The sequence below is a fragment of the Girardinichthys multiradiatus genome, chromosome 8, assembly GCF_021462225.1.
Source record: "Girardinichthys multiradiatus isolate DD_20200921_A chromosome 8, DD_fGirMul_XY1, whole genome shotgun sequence".
NCBI lineage: Eukaryota > Metazoa > Chordata > Actinopteri > Cyprinodontiformes > Goodeidae > Girardinichthys > Girardinichthys multiradiatus.
This window is the reverse complement of record NC_061801.1, coordinates 30,768,052-30,788,729: the sequence shown is the minus strand read 5'-3', so window position 1 is coordinate 30,788,729 and position 20,678 is coordinate 30,768,052. Positions and strand designations below refer to the sequence as shown.

At 39.2% G+C, this 20,678-nt stretch overlaps 1 protein-coding gene across 3 annotated transcripts in view; it reads right to left on the bottom strand.

Moving 5' to 3' along the window:
* The window catches only part of LOC124872441 (poly [ADP-ribose] polymerase tankyrase-1-like), a 101,664-nt gene that overhangs the window by 29,578 nt on the left and 51,408 nt on the right, over positions 1-20,678 (bottom strand). For all 3 annotated transcript variants that reach the window (XM_047372447.1, XM_047372448.1, XM_047372450.1), the window contains 7 exons: positions 6,309-6,403; positions 5,216-5,282; positions 4,860-5,046; positions 2,378-2,499; positions 2,165-2,256; positions 1,412-1,490; positions 276-447 (listed from right to left, as the gene is read on the bottom strand). In XM_047372447.1, the coding sequence (XP_047228403.1) occupies positions 276-447; positions 1,412-1,490; positions 2,165-2,256; positions 2,378-2,499; positions 4,860-5,046; positions 5,216-5,282; positions 6,309-6,403 (814 nt within the window). The remainder of the gene's footprint in view (positions 1-275; positions 448-1,411; positions 1,491-2,164; positions 2,257-2,377; positions 2,500-4,859; positions 5,047-5,215; positions 5,283-6,308; positions 6,404-20,678) is intronic.

The window sequence follows — 20,678 nt, the reverse complement described above, 5'->3', positions numbered from 1 at the left end:
ACCAGAATAAGTATAATTAGGAGTAATTTGTTCATTAAAAAAAGAACATTTTAATCAGAAAATGCTGCCAGAACTTATGTGTTTCCCTAGTTGGCTCACTCAAAGCCTGACTACCTACTTGCACTTTACGGTGAAAAAAATCAATATCGACCTTTCAGAACAATTCCGGTTAATCCTCCTATCTGCAGCTGATGCTAAGCAACCAAACCCCAGCACAACCTACATGTGTGCTCTTCCTGCTTCCCTGCCACCCACCCACACAAAGTGCAGCGTACCGTTGAGGATTTGTTGCACGGCTTCGTTTCCCATCTCAGCGGCGGTGAAGCCCTGCAGCGACACCTGCGTGGCGTCTGCCCCGTATCCTAACAACAGCCTGCAGGTCTGTAGGTGGCCAGCAAGCGCTGCGCGGTGCAATGCCGTCTGACCCAGCGTGTCGAGGGCATTTACCTGCACACACAAATATCTCACAGGTGGGATTCTTCAAGGATCTGTTGCAGTTTACGTGCTTAAAACACACATAAATGGTCCCTGTGTTAATGATTTAGATCAGAAAGGCTGTGGCAAATGAATCATCTACAAGTTCTGTGGAGAAAATGTATTTAAAATATCTAAAATAAAATGTGAGAATCTACTGCATTTTTATTGAGAATCTACACATTTGTGAAACCTTTTGATGATGTGAACAAGTGAAATCTCTGAAAGGGTTCAATAAAGACTCTGAAATTCATCATTCATTCATACTCCAAAAATGATCACTCCAATATTTAGCTGCAACAAGATCTGGCGCCATAAAAGACCCCGGTTTAATTGAGGTTAGCTTCTTTCAGCTGCTAAATATTAAAAGTGCTTCAGTCTACAGAATCAGGTAAACAGTCAAGACTAATAACATGCCTGGAAGAAATCAATGCTTTCCAAACAGATGTTTGGATAATTCATGATTTAAATTCAGTAAAGTCTGTGGTTTGATGGAGAAAAGGGTTTTTTGGGCAAATAAAAAAAAACAAAAAAAAAACAATTTATAATGAGAGGGAAATAGACTAGAGAGGAACTGAAATTGTTACAAAACTATTTTCTCATATCACTAAAACAAAGTGGTGGGAGTATGATGGTCTGGGCCTTGTGCCGCTTTCTGTACAGGATGTGTTTTCTTTTTTGTTTTAATAAAGCAGAAATATAGAATTTACTTTTAACAAATCTTTCCATACAACAGCAAAAACAGATTAAACTTCTTATAAATTGCTGTAATTTATTCTCAATTAACAGGATCCCAGAGGATCTCTTTCTGTTGATCAATGTTAAAAAATGATTCAACATGAAATCAATGTTACAAACAAAACAGAAAAGTCTGCAGTTCACCGATTTATCAACTAAAGGATGGGTAGGGAATATACATTTAAAATGACTCGTTTACCTTTGCCCCGTGTTTCTGAAGCACCTCCATAATATCATTATGACCCCGCTCTGCTGCTACATGAAGAGGTGTCATGAAACTAGAAAGAGGATGGAAGATAGAGAGAAGATATGGCAAATTTAACATCAACTTCCTTTTAGTGAACTCAAATTATACGTCTTTTCTTCTAACGCTGCATCATCACACATTTAAACACAGATAAAATATCTCTGTTCTCGAGTGAAGCTTATGGCGAGCTGCCATGCTTTGTGTCTTCAATGCTTGTTTACTTTTGCTTAATCACTCCAATGTAACGGTTTAGGAATTCTGCCTTTTATAGCTGCCATACACTGCTAGCAGCAACAGGTAGGGGAGGAGGGTGTCTCAGTCCTTCAAAAATAGTTTAAGCTGCAAGAAGGGCTTGACATAAACGATTATAGGGTTTGGAAAGCTTTACTTTTTAAAACTGTGGCATACCTAGAAACTAGACTGAATGTTTTCCACTCAGCCTGCGACCCACAGGATGAGACATCCTTGTAAAAAACGTAGGAAAACACAAAAGAGTGCACTTATACTCTTTGTACCAAAACTGATCAGCACAAACACTTTCCTGATTAATTCCCAGAAAACACTCGGGAACAAACTCTGCGTTGATTGTTCACATCAGAAAAGCAACTTGTGATTTTCACCTCTGAAATAAAGCAGCTTCGGGCCACGTCTAAAATTACCTCTTGGTGTTTATGAACAAAACAAGATGCTGAAAAGAGCACTCACTCTTTGTTCTTCTCATTAATGTTGGCACCTTTCCTCAACAGCAGCTCTGTGACCTGTTTCCGTTTGGGGTGAGGTGACGCAACTGCGCAATGCTAACACACACACACACACACAAAGAGACATAAATAAGTGCAGAGACAAAAACAGAAATCAGCTGACAAATCAAGTTCCTTCAGTCTGTAAGAATGTGATCAGAACAGGTGTTGATCTCACCAGCGCCGTTTCATTTGTGTGAGGGTGTTTGAAGTTGATGATCTCCAAAGCCAGGGTCTTCTTAGCCTTGGTCATGTCTGCTTCTCGAGCCGCTTGAAGCAGCGAGTGGCCCTTAAACTCATCTGAAGCCACACAGAATAGGAGTAAATATGAATATCTTAAAAAAAAAAAGGGATTATCAGTTTCAATCTGAGTACGATGCGTTTCTGAGGTTTATTATAAAGCCAAAACAGCATCTGTAGTTTAAAATGCTTAATCTGAAATGCAATATTAGAAACAACCCTGCCTTGTTAGAATTGTGTTACATCTTGGACACTCTGGTGGAGAGAGGGTCTGTCAACCAATCACCACCTGGTAGTGAGTTGGATCAAGTGGCAGGGGAGGCTCCCGGACAGACCTGGTAAACCCAAACGGGTGATGAGGGTGAGCTGTGAAGGTCTGGCGGAGGAACTTGTCCGAGTGATTTTCTATTCACCCCTCTGGGAGATTTTCTCTCATGTCCTGAGGGAGGCTGGGGACATGGAATTGGAATGGGCCATATTCAGGACCTCCACTGTAGATGCAGCTTCTAGGAGCTGTAGCCTAAAGGTTATAGGTGCCGGGGTGGCAACTAGAGGACCCACTGGTGGACACTGGTGATGATGGAAGCCATCAGGCTGAAAAGGGAGGCCTTTAAGGCTTGGTTCCCCTTGGGGACTCCAGAAGCAGCAGACAAGTAACGGGTGGCCAGAAGAACTGCAGCTATTGTGGTTGTGGAAGCATAAATTCGGGCATGGGGGGAATACAGAGAAGCTATGGAGAGAGACTTTCAGTTGGCATCAAACAAGTCCTGAAAAACCGTTCGGCATCTCAAGCTCTGTATGCTTTGGGAGGGGAACTGCGAGCCCGGACTGAGGGCATCGTCAGACAGTGGAAGGATTAAATGTCCTCTGCAGAGGAGGCAGAGCCTGAAGACTCAGGAGAATGTGATTCCATCAACAGGGATGGACAGTCGCTGCGGTAGTTAAAAATGGAGGAATGGGACAACACCGTTGGAGTGGAGTTGTGGTCCCAAATTTTAAGAAAGGGGATCGGAAAGTGAGTTCCAATTAACGTGGGATCACATCTCATTGGGAGTAGACCCCAGGGAAGACCCAGAACTCGGTAGAGGGACTATATCTGCAGTCTTGCCTGGCAATGCACTGGGATACCCCATAATGAGCGAGAGGGTGGGGCTGGGGAGAAGGATGTCTGGGTTTTCCCTACTGGACCCTGTAAGCCGGTCTTGGATAAGCAGAAGACAATGGATCGATGGGTGGATTCTAACCTTTCTGTTTTACCAATTTTAACATAAAGTGCAACAGTCTGAGTTACTGTGTATGGAGTTTAAGCAGCAGAACAATGTTTTCAGATGCATAAGAATCCAGTCAAAAGAAAAAAGCACTTGTAATCAATCATATTAATTTTAGGTTTTTTACAAATATGTAACATCTTCAAGGAAAACTAATAAAACATGTAAAAAACAAAACATCGACAAAACATTGAAAAGTTGATATTCCTCAGTAAATATTAACAATCAGAAAGATAACCTGAAAGTACTATTTTACCCTGAAGACAAAGTGCCGTGGTCCCTTCATGATCACATTTTAGCATCACCAAGACTTTTTGGCAGCTTGCATCAGAACTCCACTTGGTCGCATTATTAGACAAATAAAGAAGACGTTTTATACAAACAAAAATCTAAAATAAGTGGCACACAGTTGTAGTTAGGCACCTTTTACAACGAGGAGCTGCAAAGATTAACAGCTCAGGTAGCAACGTTGACAGGACAACTATTAGCCTTTAATAATAAGTGCACAGTTTAGAGTTTTATTTGCAAAAACGTTTATAAACTAGAAACCTTGTATTTTTTTTTATTCCACTTTACAGTAATTCTCATCTTTCTGTTAGTGTAGCACAGAAAATCCCAATAAAATAGATTAAACCCGGTCCTTGTAACTTGATGAAATGTGCAAAGTTCAAGAAGCAAATATGACTTTTGTAAGGCACTGTGTTTTTCAAACGACTTGTTAGTATTGAGTTTTCTCTATAATTTCTGTTTCTGTTTTGTTATTTGTCTTTCTGTTATTAGATTCAAATCTTTCATGTGAAGCTCCTGTTGGAGCTTTTTCATTGTTAATTTTAGCTAGTTGACTTTCTGGTTTTTTTTTTCAGTTACATCCTGTCTTTATTTGTTAAATCAACAATCTTGTATTTAACTTTACAGTTAAGCATTTCCCTCTGTTATTCTCACTTTGCCCTGTCCTGTTTACATTTAAGCTTCCAGGTGTCTGTTCATGCCAAAGTTTTTTCCATTTGATAAAACCAGGACTCCCTTTCTGTTGGCATTTCCTTCCAACTCCAACATGAGTGCTTTAAGCTTCCTGTCTTTTTCAAGCATAATTTAACACTTTTCTACACCTGTGTTCAGTGTTTCACCAGCTACACATTAAGACATGCTCACATGTGAGTCTCTCCTTCAGCTCAGGTGTGGGGGCCATGTCCACAGAGCTTTTGCTGTGGCAGTTCAGGAGGGTGGGGTCAGCTCCATGGCTCAGCAGAAGAGAGCAGACCTCCACCCGGTTTTTGGAAGCTGCTTCATGTAGAGCCGTAAACTGCCACAGATCCATGGCGTTCACGCAAGCTCCATGCTGAAGATAGAGCACAAAAACACACAATATGAATGAAGATGTAAATGATATAAGGAGAGGAACTGGATCTTTTGTGCCTTTAAATAACACTTTAGAAAAAAATTTCCTATTAGCAAAGAAAATGTAGTAATACCTGTAAAAATGCGCTTGTTTGTGTGTGTAGCTGTACCTTTAGCAGCAGCTCAGTGATGTCATAGTGTCCATAAGAGCAGGCATTATGCAGAGGCACCAGACCACTGGAAGGGACAGACACAAGTAAATGTTTAATAAAATTCCTCTTTGATATTGTATCTCTTTAGCTTAAATTTTCCAGGAGGTTAGCAAAGCTGCATTTGTGAGGTCAGACACTGATGCTGGATGAGAAGGTCTGGCGTGTAGTCTTGTTTTAATTCATCCTAAAGGTGTTCTATTGGGTCGAGGTCATGACCCTGTGCAGGCCAGTGAAGGTCTTTTACACCAAACTAGTCCAGAAAGGCTTCATTTGCTGAAGCATTAAGAAGTCATTTATAAGGGGTTGAGCCCAACTTCAGACTCATGCCATAATCCCCTCTGTACCAAGCTTTAAATATTACAGTCAGGCAAGTGGTGCTCTCCTGGCAACTGCCAAACCCAGAACATGTCTCAACGCCCTTGAGTTCATCAGTGGTGTGCTTTACACTGCTGCATCCAGCACCTGCATTGCACTCTGTGAGTTTTTGATGCAGCTGCTATGCCATTAAAACCCATCCTAAAAGCTCTCTACACTGTTTTTAAGCTAATCTGAAGGCCGCATATAGTTTGGAGGTCAGTAGCTACTGACTGCTGTGCACCCCAGCATCTGCTGACCTCGCTCTGTCATGGCACTGATTGACCATCTGTCGCCCCCAGTCACATGCACTTTGTTATAATAACGCTAACAGCTTCTGGTGGAATATTTAGTAGGGAAGTTATTTTATGACTGGTTCTAACACTTTGGGTAATATAGTTAATGTAAGGAAGAATGATGACTAAGTAAATAAGATCCTGAACTGTTTAGATATTAGAGAAACCTTTAGAGGTTATCTAGTATGTAATACATTTTTCTTCATCTGTTACAGGCGTTTCTTCGAGGTTTCTGTGAATTAAATACTCCTAAAAAACGAATTTATTGTCACATTAGATGCACCGATTCTTAAAAACAAGAAAAAAAAAAATGCTTTTTTCCACAATTGCGGGGAACATCAGTGAGAGCCGCTTTCTGCCTTTACCTTCAACTTAATTTAAATTGCTTTTGTCATACGTACCCCTTGTCCTTGGCGTGGACGTCAGCTCCATGCTGCAGTAACAACTGAACTATCTTCACCCTGTTGTATCCTGAAGCCAGGTGGAGAGGAGTGGACTGGAGAGACACAGAGGAGTAGACAGAAGAAAATGTAAAATAAATGTCAGCCAATAGGTTTGTTCAACAGTGTCTGCTGATAAAAATGCTAATTCAGTGTCAGTGAGCCTCTGCATGAATGAATATGTCTTTATCTCAACCAAATCTACAGTCAGTAAGTCTGAGAATCATTTCCCTCAATAAGCAGAGGAAAGGCTGAACCTCTCAATCCATTAAGATAAGGCAGATGAAATACTTTCAGCTCTATAGGCAAGCAATTCCTCCATTTGCTTTTTCCTAAAAGATGGAGCAACACCCAGACTGAAGGAAAACTCCTGCTGCAGTGGGAATGTTCCATTTATGTTATTTAATTGCCTGCAAGTCATGGCATTTTGCAGGACTGGAAGCACTACACAGCAATCTGTGAATAGGACTTGGTTTAAATCTGAAACATGCAGCAGGTAGTGGGAAATATTAGATTAATAACTCCACTTAAAAAGAGATGGAATCCATTTATGTGAGCCCTGTGTAGAAGCTTAAACATAATGCTCTTTCATGCATAGTACAGAATTTGGGCTGCAAATCTGCCAACTGCTTTATGCCTGGTGACATTATGAGGAAAAGTCTATTTCAATTTTCTTACAATTTTCAACAAGGCCATCGTTTTATCTTAAAAGCTACAAAAATGTGTCAGGAATCACAAACAAGTGCTTTCAGTGCTGATATGAAACCATTTTAGTAGGGATGCACTGATATGTAAATTCAGGCCGATATCAATATCTGATTTTAATGTCACTGTTATGGCCGATAACCGATGTTATATATTTTATATATCTCACTACCCTTTCGACACCGTGAAAAAACGAGCAGACTGCTGACATTGCTTCTCCGCTTCAGTAAAACACCCTACTGTCCTGCACTGCATTGCTGTCACATGACTAAACAAATACCACATGGTTAACCACCACCCCTCCCTCTAGAAATTGGATGTGAGACACAGGCCTATTTCTCTTAGCTACACTTGGAAATGAGGAAAGGCAGGAGAATGTGCTATTCAAGTAAGGTTTGTTGTCTTCATAAATCAGGAAACAGCTGTAAGAAAACAGTTGCTCAACTAAACTTGGTCTAGCAATAATTAAACCGATCAAAACAAATAAAATTCAGGTTCATCCTGAAACAAACAATAGTGAGGAAAAAGGTTAAGGAGATAAAAAAATAATCTTCAACAGATTTCCAAAGCACATCATTAGAGGACTGCAGTAAACTTCTAGGTTAACTCTCACTTTAACTCAAAATCATGATTGTGTAATTGTATATAGAGGACCAATCCTGCCATAATTAAGAAAACATGCAAAAGTGGAGTTCTTTGAAACAGCGTCCCGCCTCATCTTCTCTCCTATGGGCTGAGGTCAAGCCTCTGAGAAGTAGGTGCAGAGTCTCATCAGAATCAGAATCAGAATCAGAATCAGAATCAGAAAAGCTTTATTGCCAAGTACGTTTTTGGACATACAAGGAATTTGTTTTGGCGTAGTCGGTGCAATACAATACAAATTAAACAGTATAAACATATCTACAATATAATATAAATATAAGTGCACAGTTTTAAGTGAGTGAGAGTAAATATAGAGCAGTATAAGATGCAAGAGCAATACAACAGTGCAGGTGATCATTGTGCAAGTAAAGCAGTGCAAGTAAGCAGGAGTCCAAGCTGAGCGTTAATGTAACGCATAGAGTTACAGGTTACAAGTGTCCTGTCAGCAAAAAAAGGGGGGGTGTGGGGGAAAGGGGGAATGTCAGGGTGGTTTCCGGGCTTTGTTAACCAGGCTGGTGGCAGATGGGAAAAAACTGTTCTTGTGGCGTGAGGTTTTGGTCCGGATGGACCGCAGCCTCCTGCCAGAGGGGAGAGTCTCAAAGAGTCTGTGACCGGGGTGGGAGGGATCAGCCAGAATCTTCCCTGCCCGCTTCAGGGTCCTGGAGGTGTACAGTTCCTGGAGCGACAGTAGACTGCAGCCAATCACCTTCTCAGCAGACCGAATGACACGCTGCAGCCTGCCCTTATCCTTGGCTGTAGCAGCGGCGTACCAGATGGTGATGGAGGAGGTGAGGATGGACTCAATGATGGCTGTGTAGAAGTGCACCATCATAGTCTTTGGCAGGTTGAATTTCTTCAGCTGCCGCAGGAAGAACATCCTCTGCTGGGCTTTCTTGATGAGGGAGCTGATGTTTGGCTCCCACTTGAGATCCTGGGAGATGATGGTTCCCAGGAAGCGGAAAGATTCCACAGTGTCAATTGTGGAGTCACAGAGGGTGATGGGGGCAGGTGGGGCTGGGTTCTGCCTGAAGTTCACAACCATCTCCACTGTCTTTAGAGCGTTGAGCTCAAGGCTGTTCTGGCTGCACCAGTCCAACAGATGGTCCACCTCCCATCTGTATGCGGACTCGTCACCATCAGAGATGAGTCCGATCAGGGTGGTGTCGTCCGCAAACTTCAGAAGCTTGACAGACTGGTGACTGGAGGTGCAGCTGTTGGTGTACAGGGAGAAGAGCAGAGGAGAGAGAACACAGCCTTGGGGGGAACCGGTGCTGATGGTCAGGGAGTCAGAGACGTGCTTCCCCAGCCTCACGCGCTGCTTCCTGTCAGACAGGAAGTCAGTGATCCACCTGCAGGTGGAGTCGGGCACACTCAGCTGGGAGAGCTTCTCCTGGAGCAGAGCTGGGACGATGGTGTTGAAGGCAGAGCTGAAATCCACAAACAGGATCCTGGCATAGGTTCCTGTGGAGTCCAGGTGCCGGAGGTGCCGGAGGATGAAGTGATGGCTGCATGCTTGGTTCTGCAAAGGAGCTGCTAGCAACGACTAATCTCTGTCATGTTGTTGCTAAAGAAGTCAGGAGCGTTGTGGATTTGGTGGTAGATAGCGCTGTTAGTTGGGACAGTTTACTGACTCTAACTGAGAGAATACATCAGATTGCGGAAGTACTAGGAGTCATTCATGTTTATGGGCCCGTTTTCAAAATAAAAGCATGCCTCGATGAAGAACTGTATTTCCAATCTAACCACAAGAAACATATTTCAAGAACTTCAAGATTAAATTTGTATCTTCAAACTATTCAGCTGTACATTTTTTAGAAATAAAGCCTGGTAAACATGGCAAATATTAATCACCATATTAATAATCTGTTTATAGTAAATTGTCATTCAAGGATGATTTTTATCCTATAGATGACACATAAGTTTAATTTACATTCGATGTTAAATATAAAAAGAAAGACTTGTAAATATGGACAACCTATGTGTACATCACTATATCCATAACCCTTTAAAAATAAATCAGTCTGATGTCCCAGGCTGATTCATCTCCTTATAAACATTAAAAAGAGTTATCCACCTCTAATGTGGAATTTCACAATTAAAGCAATACTAAATAATACCGTCTAGCTACTTTTTCACCCAGTAATTATTTTATTTAGTCATTTATTTATTTATTTCTGTATGTATTCTTATTAGGTGCACTGTTGCAAAGAGGCGAAAGCTTGAATTTCCTTCTATACAAATCACTGAGGTTGCTAAAAAAAATGAACAGTCTCAAAGGAGGTAATACCAAAGAGTTAACACTGACAGTTTGTGTTGTTTTTATTTTTATTTTTGTTCGTAAGAAACATTATTTTTTCAGAAACAACCAAGTCTGAGAGTTTATCAACAACGTAAACGCAGAAACTGCCCTTTAATCAAATTATATCCATATTAAATTAACTAGTTTAAACTTTTTGTTTTTATTTCATCTAAGAATTAAAGAAAAACTTCTTGATATGTTTGCAATGAATCTGCATCAGAATCGACGTAAGACAAATAACCTCAAAACTATTCAGCCATACCAGGTCTAAGGCAACATGTAACTTTCGGAGCTTTCTTGCCTATATTTAAATAAATTGAGCACAGTCCATTCCCTGGCAGAAATAATACAGCGTGTGAAATCTGAATAAACATATTTATTGATTTGCTCACACAGAGTGCGGCAAAACAACTCTGTATGCCATAAGAAGACACATTTTTTCATATCTAGATATCACGAAGCTTGATCAATATCCTGGCTTCTTTGGCATTTACTTTTTAGATTTAAACGAGCACAAGCCCATCTAATTCTCACGGTAGTTGACTCATCCCAACAGGGACACTTCTCTGCTTTTAGCAGCCTTGTTTTTGTTCCACAGCTGACTCCACAAAGGGATCAGTTGGGATCATGAAAACACAGTTGCAAAGATCATGACGTCAGTCAACTGTAGCCTGTGGAGCTGTAACCTGAACCGGCTGACTTTAGAGTAAATAAATTAGCTGGGCTGTACCATCACCGGACTCAGGTGCATAACATCACAAATGTTCAAAGGTCTCTCCTCCATTGGCGTTTAATCAGGGTCATAATTCCACAGTTTTCAACACTCAAATTTCCAGATTTCTCAGTCCTTTAAGTAGCCCACTCTTAAGGTCTAAATACAAGTCTTCATGGCAATCTGGATAGAGGGAGGGATGGATGGATAAGAATAAATGACAGATGAATAGATGGATGGATGGATGAACACATGAGTGGACTGGATAAAGAACAAGTGTATGGATGGATTATGAATGGACTGAACAATTGATGGTAGGTGGCTAGATATTCATTTATTTTATTAATATTTTAATGTTTATACTTTCTAAAACACTCAGTGATTTTTTTTTTTCATCTCTGAACGGTGCTTTATAAATAAACTCTACAGGAAGGAACTTCGGGGAATGATATACGGAATAAAACAGGAGCCAAAAAACTTAAGGTATCAACAGAGCTTCTGAATAGAACAGTGGACCAAAATCTCCCATGAGATGGTTGCAAACTCATCAACCATCTGCTAGAAACATCTCATCATCGCCAACATGTTTTAATAGGGGTTCAAATACAGGTGCATCTTAATAAATTAGAAAATCATTAGATAGTTGGTTAATTTTAGCAACTCAGTTAAAAAGGGAAACTTTTATATTATATGACTTCATTTATTTGTGTAAATCTTTTAGGACTTTGGATTACAGCCACTGAAAACTCTATAAAATGTATTTTTAATATGAAAATGTCAGCCTACTAAAAATGATTTCCATGTACAGTATATTCACTGAATACTTGGCCAGGGCTTCTTTTGTATTTATTACTGCCTCAGTGCAGTGTGGAATGGAGCTAATCAGCCTGTGGCTCTACTGAGGTGTTAAAACCTTTAACAACGGCGTCCACCATGTCTGACATGTTCCCTCTGGTATTCCTCATCTTCCATGGATAGATTATTTGTGGTGTTTAGCTCCGACCAGTCAGTTAACCATCAGGCACATGGATACCATGCTCATAAATGCCAGTATTGGTAATTTTTTAGGTGTGAGCCGGTGCTAGGTTCTGCAACGTATCTACAGAAAGAGTCAGCAGAAGAAGCATGAAGTGCTTTAGTATTTCTTTGACAACAGCTGAAGACAACCTTGGAAATACTAAGATAGAGTGGACCAACACCAGCAGATGACATGGCTCAACAAATCATCACCGACTATGAAAACTTCAGACTGGACCTTCACCAGTTTAAATTCTGTCTCTCCATTCTTCCCACATACCGTAGGCTCAAATTTCCAAATAAAATACAGCTAATGTCCACAACTTATGAATCTCCCCTAAACTCTCAATTGCTCTTTGCTTTACAATTCTCTCAATGCTGCAGTTAATCATTTTGCTTGTATAGCTTTTTTAACTAGACTTTTTCCTTCCACTTAACTTAACCACTTTCATTAATATACTGTAATGCAGTAATGTGAACAGCCATCTTATTTAGCAATGGCCTTTTGTGGCCACCTTCCTTGTGGGGGCATCAATGACTGTCTACAACTGTAAAACCAGAAGTCTTGATTGATCCATGATTGTATCAAATTGTCAGAAAAGCTGAATTTTTAGCTTTCAGTGGCTTTCAGGGTTATGTAAAATTAACAGAAAAATACAATCAAAAATATGACTAATAAATCTATAGTATGTATGAATTTCACATTTTGACTTGAATTCTGGAAAAAAACTGTGACATGATGTTACAATTTATTGAGATTTGGCTGTATTATTTCCAACTCAGGACAACTCTTGATGCCCACCGAGCTTTAGAGAAAAACACTGAAAAATAAATGATCCTCAGCGATCTCTGCTGCCAGCTCAGGAGTTCATCCGAGAAGCAGCAGCAGCAGCCAGCAGGAGCCAGGCAGTGCTGCAGGGACAGATGGCGTAGACGAATTTACAGGATGTGACAGCGGCATTTGGAAGAAGCAGGACACAGTAAGCACTTACTCACCATCCTCATCTCAAATGTAGTGTGTCTTTCTCACTGCACCAGCACCTTGGTACTTATTTACTTCAAATAGTTTGGAATATAAATAAACATAATTAAAAGGTAAAAAGCAAAAAACTGCACTTTACTGCATCTTAAACCACGAGTGACTGGTGAGCCATGAGTTGCATCACCATGCTGGGATTGCCAGGGTCAGATTGAGTAAAATGAAGCTCCGCCTCTTCAATCTGGCCACCCTCATGAAAATCACAGCTGGTTTAGCTGATTTTATGTTAGATTAAGGAAGCTGACATGCTTGTCCTGTAAAACTAATGGCAGGCATCGCTGTATGCGAGACATGGCAGAGGAGAAAAAGATCAAATATGTTTTCTTCCTAAATTAATGCTTTCAGAGGCAACTGGGCAGCAGCCATGCTGTGAACAAAAAAATGGCAGCTTTTACTGCCTCTGTGTTTACATAAGTACACAAATTCTTCCAGCGCCAATATCGCCAAGATCAGATTAGCTGTTTACACAATTGCCTAAAATGAATATTGCTCTAAATATTACATCTTATGTAAGAGACTAGTGTATTCAAAATCCTGAGAGACGTGGCAGCAGAATAGTCAGCCACACACACTTTGAAACTGTTGGATGTTGTTGCTTCAATTATACAAAGAACACAGACAACGTTGTTTAAAAAGCAAAACTCTAAATGTCAGCAAAGCTGCTGAGAAACAACTTAGTCTATTATTTGACATTAACAATGCTGAATTTTCATGAGTTTTTTCGCTCTAAAATTTTCGCAATTTTCTGACTGAAATTTATATTTCCAAGTAAATGTTTGGGCCATTTCTAAAATGCTTATCCAAAAATGAATGATTTTATGGTAGATATTACTACAGAAATCAAATATGTACCCTGAAAACACAATGGACGAATGAACGGACAAAAAAAAGACATGGATGGACAGATTGATTGATTGATTGAAGGATATAAAGGATGCATCTGTGGATGAATGTCCTGATGGCTGGGTTTAACAAGAGGGAAGAATGGATTCATTGACAGATGGATACAATGATCAATGGATGGACTGATGAAAAGATGAAAAATTATGGATTAACAGATGAGTTGGCAGATGGAACAAAGAATGGAGCAAAAATGGATGTGTACCTCTATATATTCTTTAATTATCATACAGACAACATTAATGTTTATTTGTTTTCTCTTTGAAGCAATTTGTGTTTTAATCTGCAGTAAATGGTAAGCAATAAAAATGACTCAAACTCCAAATTGTATATAGAACAAGATCTTAAAATACACATACTTTTAAATACTAATACAAAAGGTAAAAAATACCAATTCCAGACTTTTCAACTAGGAACCCTGCATAAAGTTCTTCTACACTCAAAAATATACATTCCCTGTGAAGTGAAAAAACTAGTATGAAATGTTTCATTCCTTCCAGTGGCCCACTGAATAATAAAAATAAAGAAATCCTCCTTTCCCCAAGTTTTAATCATCTAAAAGCTTTTCTGTGAAGCAGGCAGCAGGGGTGGAGGAGGGGAAGAACTTGTGAAGGGAAGGCAAATTAAGGATGCAGAAGAGGACGGCTTTCAATCATGTTCAGGGAAAGATGACTCCCTAGCATTTCTTTGCGATCTAATTTGAATTGACCCACACTTCAGAAATCCTGCATCTAAAGGAAAACCTCTTAAACATCATACATAAAAATAATTATGATAATAATAATAATGGGATTTTTAATCTACGGTTGTATTCTTTCCCCTCGTTTTCCATTTTTCCTCATCCCTCCTCACATCCTTCTTTCTCCCTCTCTCCCTCCGACTTCTCTTTACGAGCCTGTCAACATGTTTCCATGACAACGGTGACGGCTAGCTGTCAGCAGTTGCCATAGCAATGGGAAATGATGTATTGAGGAACGGTGGGTGGATTTAGCCCATTCTGTTTTAGTATCGTTAAAGCTCCTGCGTGTGCAGCTAGGATGCTATTCTTCAGCTCTCCCTTTCCGATTCCAAACATGTTCCCTGGAATGACATCTTCTCAACACAAAAACTACTCACTACTGAAGGAAAGCTACACAAAAAAAATGTTCCAACAATCAGGTCAGGGTTGATGCTGGAGCTTGTTTTTAACTGGTTCCTTAAAAAACACGGCTTTGTACGTCATAAGGCACTAAAACAGTCTCTGTGTAAATGTTTGATCTTCCTTCTGTTGTATTTTGAATCTCTGTAGGATATCACATAGCAAGGAGACCGTTTTTCTACAGTGGGTCTTACAAGTGCTCACAGCTCGGTAAAAACTGAGATCAAGATAAGACCAGTAACACCAGAATCATGACAAATCATTTCCTATGTTTTTCTACCTTTAAGAAGACAAACATCCTGTATTTTCCAAGGCTTCAATAACCTTGTGGCATAAGCGTGCACATCCTTAAAACACCTTTTGATTCACTTCCAGCATTCACACTTCTTGGGAACACATTCACAATCAATAAAATCTAATCTAATTAACTTTAATTAAAGTCGAACAATCCTTGTAGGATTTTCTTGACATTTGTTCAGTTGCATCCTTCAGCTAAAGCCAAAAACAAAGTTACAAAGGATCAATAAGATCTCATTGTACAAAGGTATCGGCCAGGACAAAAGTTACAAAATGCTCAATACCTTTTCAAATAAATATTAGACAATCATCAGTAATTTACAGAAAATAAGCAACAATAGTGACTTTCCTAAAACTGGATGTTTCTCTGTGGTTAACAAAAAGTAAGTAACCATTTATATATGACTTTCTCAGATGAGATGTCAAAGTGCTTCACAGTAACAGACAAACAAACAACAGCAACACATTGACAGAATGCAAATGACCAGTTAAAACTAGTAAATTTTTAACAAAAGGATGAAGACCAGTAACACCGTGATCATCAAGTGATTTTAAAGAGTGCGTCTTGAGCTGGAAGTTAAAGCTGTCCACACTGTTGCTGCCTTGGCAAATCTAATGCCAGCGGGGAGAGTATTTCAAGACACACTTAGCAGGCTATGGACAACAGATCTACTCACAATCAGATAGATTAGAAGATCCTTTACAGGGCAGAGTAGGCAAATATTGACATGTGGAATGCTGGTAGACGTCAACCAAAGACAACTCAATGCTGAAATTTAATGAAAAGGAGGTTCAACAATGTAAGTGTGTTCACGCTGGAGTCAATAAATACTCTGCAAGAACTAAGAAATGTGTTCTGTTACACAAAGCTGTAAGAACCACAATACAATTCTTTCTGGCCAGGACATTTCGTACATCACAAGAACTCAAGGACAGAACTCTTTGGGAAGTCCTCATAGATCACTCTAACTACAACATTTCTATATATTTTTCAGACACCAAGCAACAGTTCTGCACAGATGATCAATAAAGAACTTCAAAACCAGAATTATAAGAACAGAAAGATGTTGTTCTGTTCTTGCAGCCCTGGGAGAGGGAAGACATTTCTTAGCTCTTGCTGAGTATTTATGGGCATTAATGCAGCCAGGTTTTTGCAGCTTTGTTTATACTCTATCACATTCGTTTGATTTTTAAGTTGATAAACATTGCTATTAACGGGAGTTACACACACTGTGTTTAACAGGATTTATAAACAGTAGCTGGTGCTACTCATTTAAATGAGAAAGAAGCACAGCTAACTGGACTCAGTTTGATGGAAGCCCCCCGAGGTAAACTGAAATGCAGTATCATTTTAGGCAGGAAATCAGAACTTTAAGGACAGTATAAAATTATTTTAAAGTTTCAATTCAAAGTACTTGGGTCAGGGCTGAACATGAGTAAGTGGATGTTCTAACAAGATGAGTAGCGTCAGATGACTGGATCAATAAACATATTAGCAAAACTGTCTGTGCTTCCTCTGACTGACACACACACACACACACACACACACACACACACACACACACACACACACACACACACGAAGCTGCTGACAGCTCTGCCCTGCCAGCATCTTGGAAGATAAATAGCCCACAGCTAGAGCTCTCATCTTTAGCTCTTCTTATGCACTCACACAGTCGAACACACAAGCACATGAGCCGATGCCTAAGCCTACACCTGTCTATCTTATCTGCTTCGCCTACCGCCTAGAAATGCTGCCTTTTCCAAGGAGCCAAGGACTTTCAGAGCTCTAAAACATTTACTCTTGGAGGACAGTCATTTATATGGAAATTTATAACTGGAACTATCTAGGAGAGCAACTAAGTAACCTTTAGCCCTATCATTTAATTTGATTCAGTACTTATTTGTCTCCTTTTTGACCTCCCAAAATTAAAGAAATCTGGGCAGATTGATTGGCCGACCGATCAATCGGTGCGCAGCTAATATGGACCATAGAGTGATCTCTGCTTTGGTGGATCGTCAATATGTTTGGATGTGTATGATAAAGGTGGTAAAATTCCAGGAAATAAAGTTCTAAATTGTCCATGGGAATGAATTGAAAATTAACAAGAATTTACAGAGAGAAAAGGAATTAAACCTCTAATTTAAAACACTGAACACTAGCCCTCAACAGAGATCTTAAATATATTTGTGGAAAAAATATATTAATTATAAGCTTCACCAACAAACCAGATTTTATATAATTACACTTGAGTATATCTCTGAATGTATCCAAGGATATAGGAGGCCATGTTTCTCACATGCACTGTGCATTACTCCAGAACATGCACAGATGATTTCTTGAAGCCTGACCAAACTTCTGAGCCCTGAGCAACCATTTACATGTTAAACTGGATTATTTTACAGAGGAAGCAAAACTAATCCACAATTCCAGTTAACCCTCACAATTTCAGTGGAAAGATTCCCCCATCTTAATTTATCATAGAAAATTTTGTGCAAGATTCTGGAAATGTTCTGCCCATTTTGTAACCCTATTCAAGATTTGTAAGTTTACTCACCCCTAACAGTTTTACTTGGCATATCTCTCTTTTGATTCATTTTTCACTAAAAACTTCTAAAGCTATAAGGGGTGTTACTTAAAGTGTTTGGCATTACAGGAAATGCTCCATCAGCAATTTGTGAAAGCTTGAGAGTTAATTAAATGGCAGCATATACACTGTTGGACTTCTCAGAACAAGAAAAACACATTTGAGAGCCTCTTCAGAAAAAGCTAAATATCGATTGTACTGTCAGTTAAACTTCACTCTTACTTTTGACGTTTCTCATCAAATAGAAATCATAAACACAGTCAGTAAGTTTAAAACTTCTAACAGGACAATCCTTTAATTAAAATATAAAACAGGGCTTCAGTGGTTTTTTTTTTCTTCTCAGATACTTGGTTTTTGCTTTTCATTCATCTGGAGCTTTTTCCCATCCAAAGCAGTGGAGACTGATGAAAACACTAGCTAGAGGTGTGCTAGCCAATAAACAAACAGAATTCAGAAAAAGCAACACACCTGATGCATTTGAAGAGCTTCAGATGTCAACAGTGAAAACACTGATGGTCATTTCACTCCAGATGCAGCAGTGTTTGTGTGGACAGCCAGTAGATACAAAACATTATGATTACTAACAGGGAGATAGAGGTAGACGAGCATAAAAAAGGTCCAGCCAGAGGCAGCAAAATGAACCATAATGCTTACTGGTACCTACAATGTCCTGCCTGCCCAAAACAAGCCCAATAAACACGAAATTGATTTAGAGTTTAAGTAATCTGCACAGTATGAAGGAAGGAGGAGTTGAGCTAATCCTTTAGTATCGCACTTGTAGAGTTTGTTAATCTGTCCAAAAATAATTCTGTCTCTGCAACAAATAATTTCAGCTCGGGTTCTCTGAGAATGGGCCAAGGCTAATAGAAGATTCTAATGGTAAATCAAGTAACAAAATACCACAACATTAGTGTGCTTAACATCTACGCAAAATGTCAGGCATAATCTAATTAAAAGAGAACAGCAACTATTATTCTGATTGCAGCTAAAATAAAATACATATTGATTGTTACAGATATATATGGCATCTATAAAAAGGTATTCATTGTATTTTAACTTTAGAGAAATTAGGAATTTAGGAAAATATTTAATAAATATACACTGTGCTTCGTAGACGTTTTCAAGTTGGTTTTCTAAAGAATATTGTACTTCTCTGCTGTTCTGCCCTCTATATTGTAACGGAGAGTAACATGTTAGCTGATAAATTAGTCAGGCTATCTGCTCCTGTTGCTAGAAACATGTAACTAACTATAATAGTGACAGGTACCTCTTTAGTTTCCACAGCACGATGATCCGTGTTTTTATTATCTAAGAATATTTCCAAACAGCTGATTTTCTCTTAGCGAGGGAAAAGAGTAGCAGCCTTCCTTTAGGTAACTGACTGGCAGTTCCCGACAACATGTTAGCAAAGAGGCAGCCCTGCTTTACCCTATTTTCCATAATGGCAGAAAAAAAGATCACTCTCTAATTTCTCAATAAAAGGACTATAAACTATAGTAACAGTATAACTGCCTTCATTTTGCCATTTTAAAACAGTTAATGTTACAGTTTTGAACCTTGATAAGCCTTTATTCCAGCAGGCAACCCGCGCCTATTAAAACCTATGTTCAGCATGAACCACTCCCCTATTGTTTCTGGTTTAATTCCTTCAATTTACTTTGAGTTGTATTTTTAAACAACAATGTTTACAAAACTAAATTGTTTTGTATGTGAACTAATGTATAAACTAGAAAGGGCCTACATTAAACAATTTTTTTTTTTCTCTGGAAAAGAAAGTGATTTAATAATACCTTATATTTCTACAATTATACCTTGTTTTCTCATTAAACAAAATAAATAAATGAAAAAGCAAATTCAGTTGCAGCTTGCAACTGTGTAAATATGCTACACATGAGCATGGATAAAAATGGCTACCAGAAACCAATTAGCTCTGCTTTGCTGTTAAAATTAACTTAGTTCCAAAGCATCAAAAATGGCCACATGTCAAAAAAAATCCTTTACCCAACAAACTGACAAAAGTAAAATTAACTGAGTTAAAGCATTAAAGCAGTACTCCCCCTTGAAGTAGGTGTGATTAAGAAGGTAAATATAAGGCATGAAAGCTGTGCAATTAAGTCACTTGAGCATAAAGTATCCACTGAGTTTCCTAACTCACCAATAGCTATGTTACATCACATAAGCACCTGAACTGGTTTTGCTAATGCAGCACAACGGAAAAGACCAAAATGGAAACGATGGTGGCTCTTCACATTAAAAAACAAGCTTAATTATAACCAATAATTAAAATTCGGCAATGCTCTGATTTGTCTGTAGACTGGAGGTCTTACAAGAATGTGTGTGAATGGATTTTCTCAGAGTGGCAGTTTTATCATAATTTGTGATTGTGCCAAAACAAATCACGTTGGCATGGCTGCATAGAGCAGCTGTTGTCAACTTAAAAACTTTTTTTTATTTTTTATTCCCCGGGTACTGCTGTCAACTTGGAGTAGTAGTTCTGGGTAGGAACACAGCTTTCTCATGACATGTTTTGCTGTAGAAATTCTATAAAGCTGCCTCTGCTTAAGCAAAATGAAGGTAATAACGAATGATCCGATCCAATACCAGTATCAGTCCAGCTCCTGATGTCATTCTTGAAATGAATATGAGGCAGAGACCACTGATTCGTCCACCCGCTCCGGACTCCATCTCCCTGCGTTGCTGCGGGTCCTGTGCATGCTTTGGCTGATATTACTCTTAAAGCTTACACTTGCAGTCAAACAATTGTGGCACACTTAGGCACTGAAATATACACAGTATACTCAAAATAGTGATGGAGAAATAAAAAAAATAAACACCAGCCTTTTATGTCTTTTGTGCAAACACTAATAGTGTTGGAAGTTGTGTTGGGACTGTTGTAGTATTGTTAACCAAAGAAGTAACTGCTGCTCTACAAGAGAGCATCAAGGAGTTTTAGCAGACAAGAGGAAGGCTAACCAGATTGCAGAAGGTTTCTTT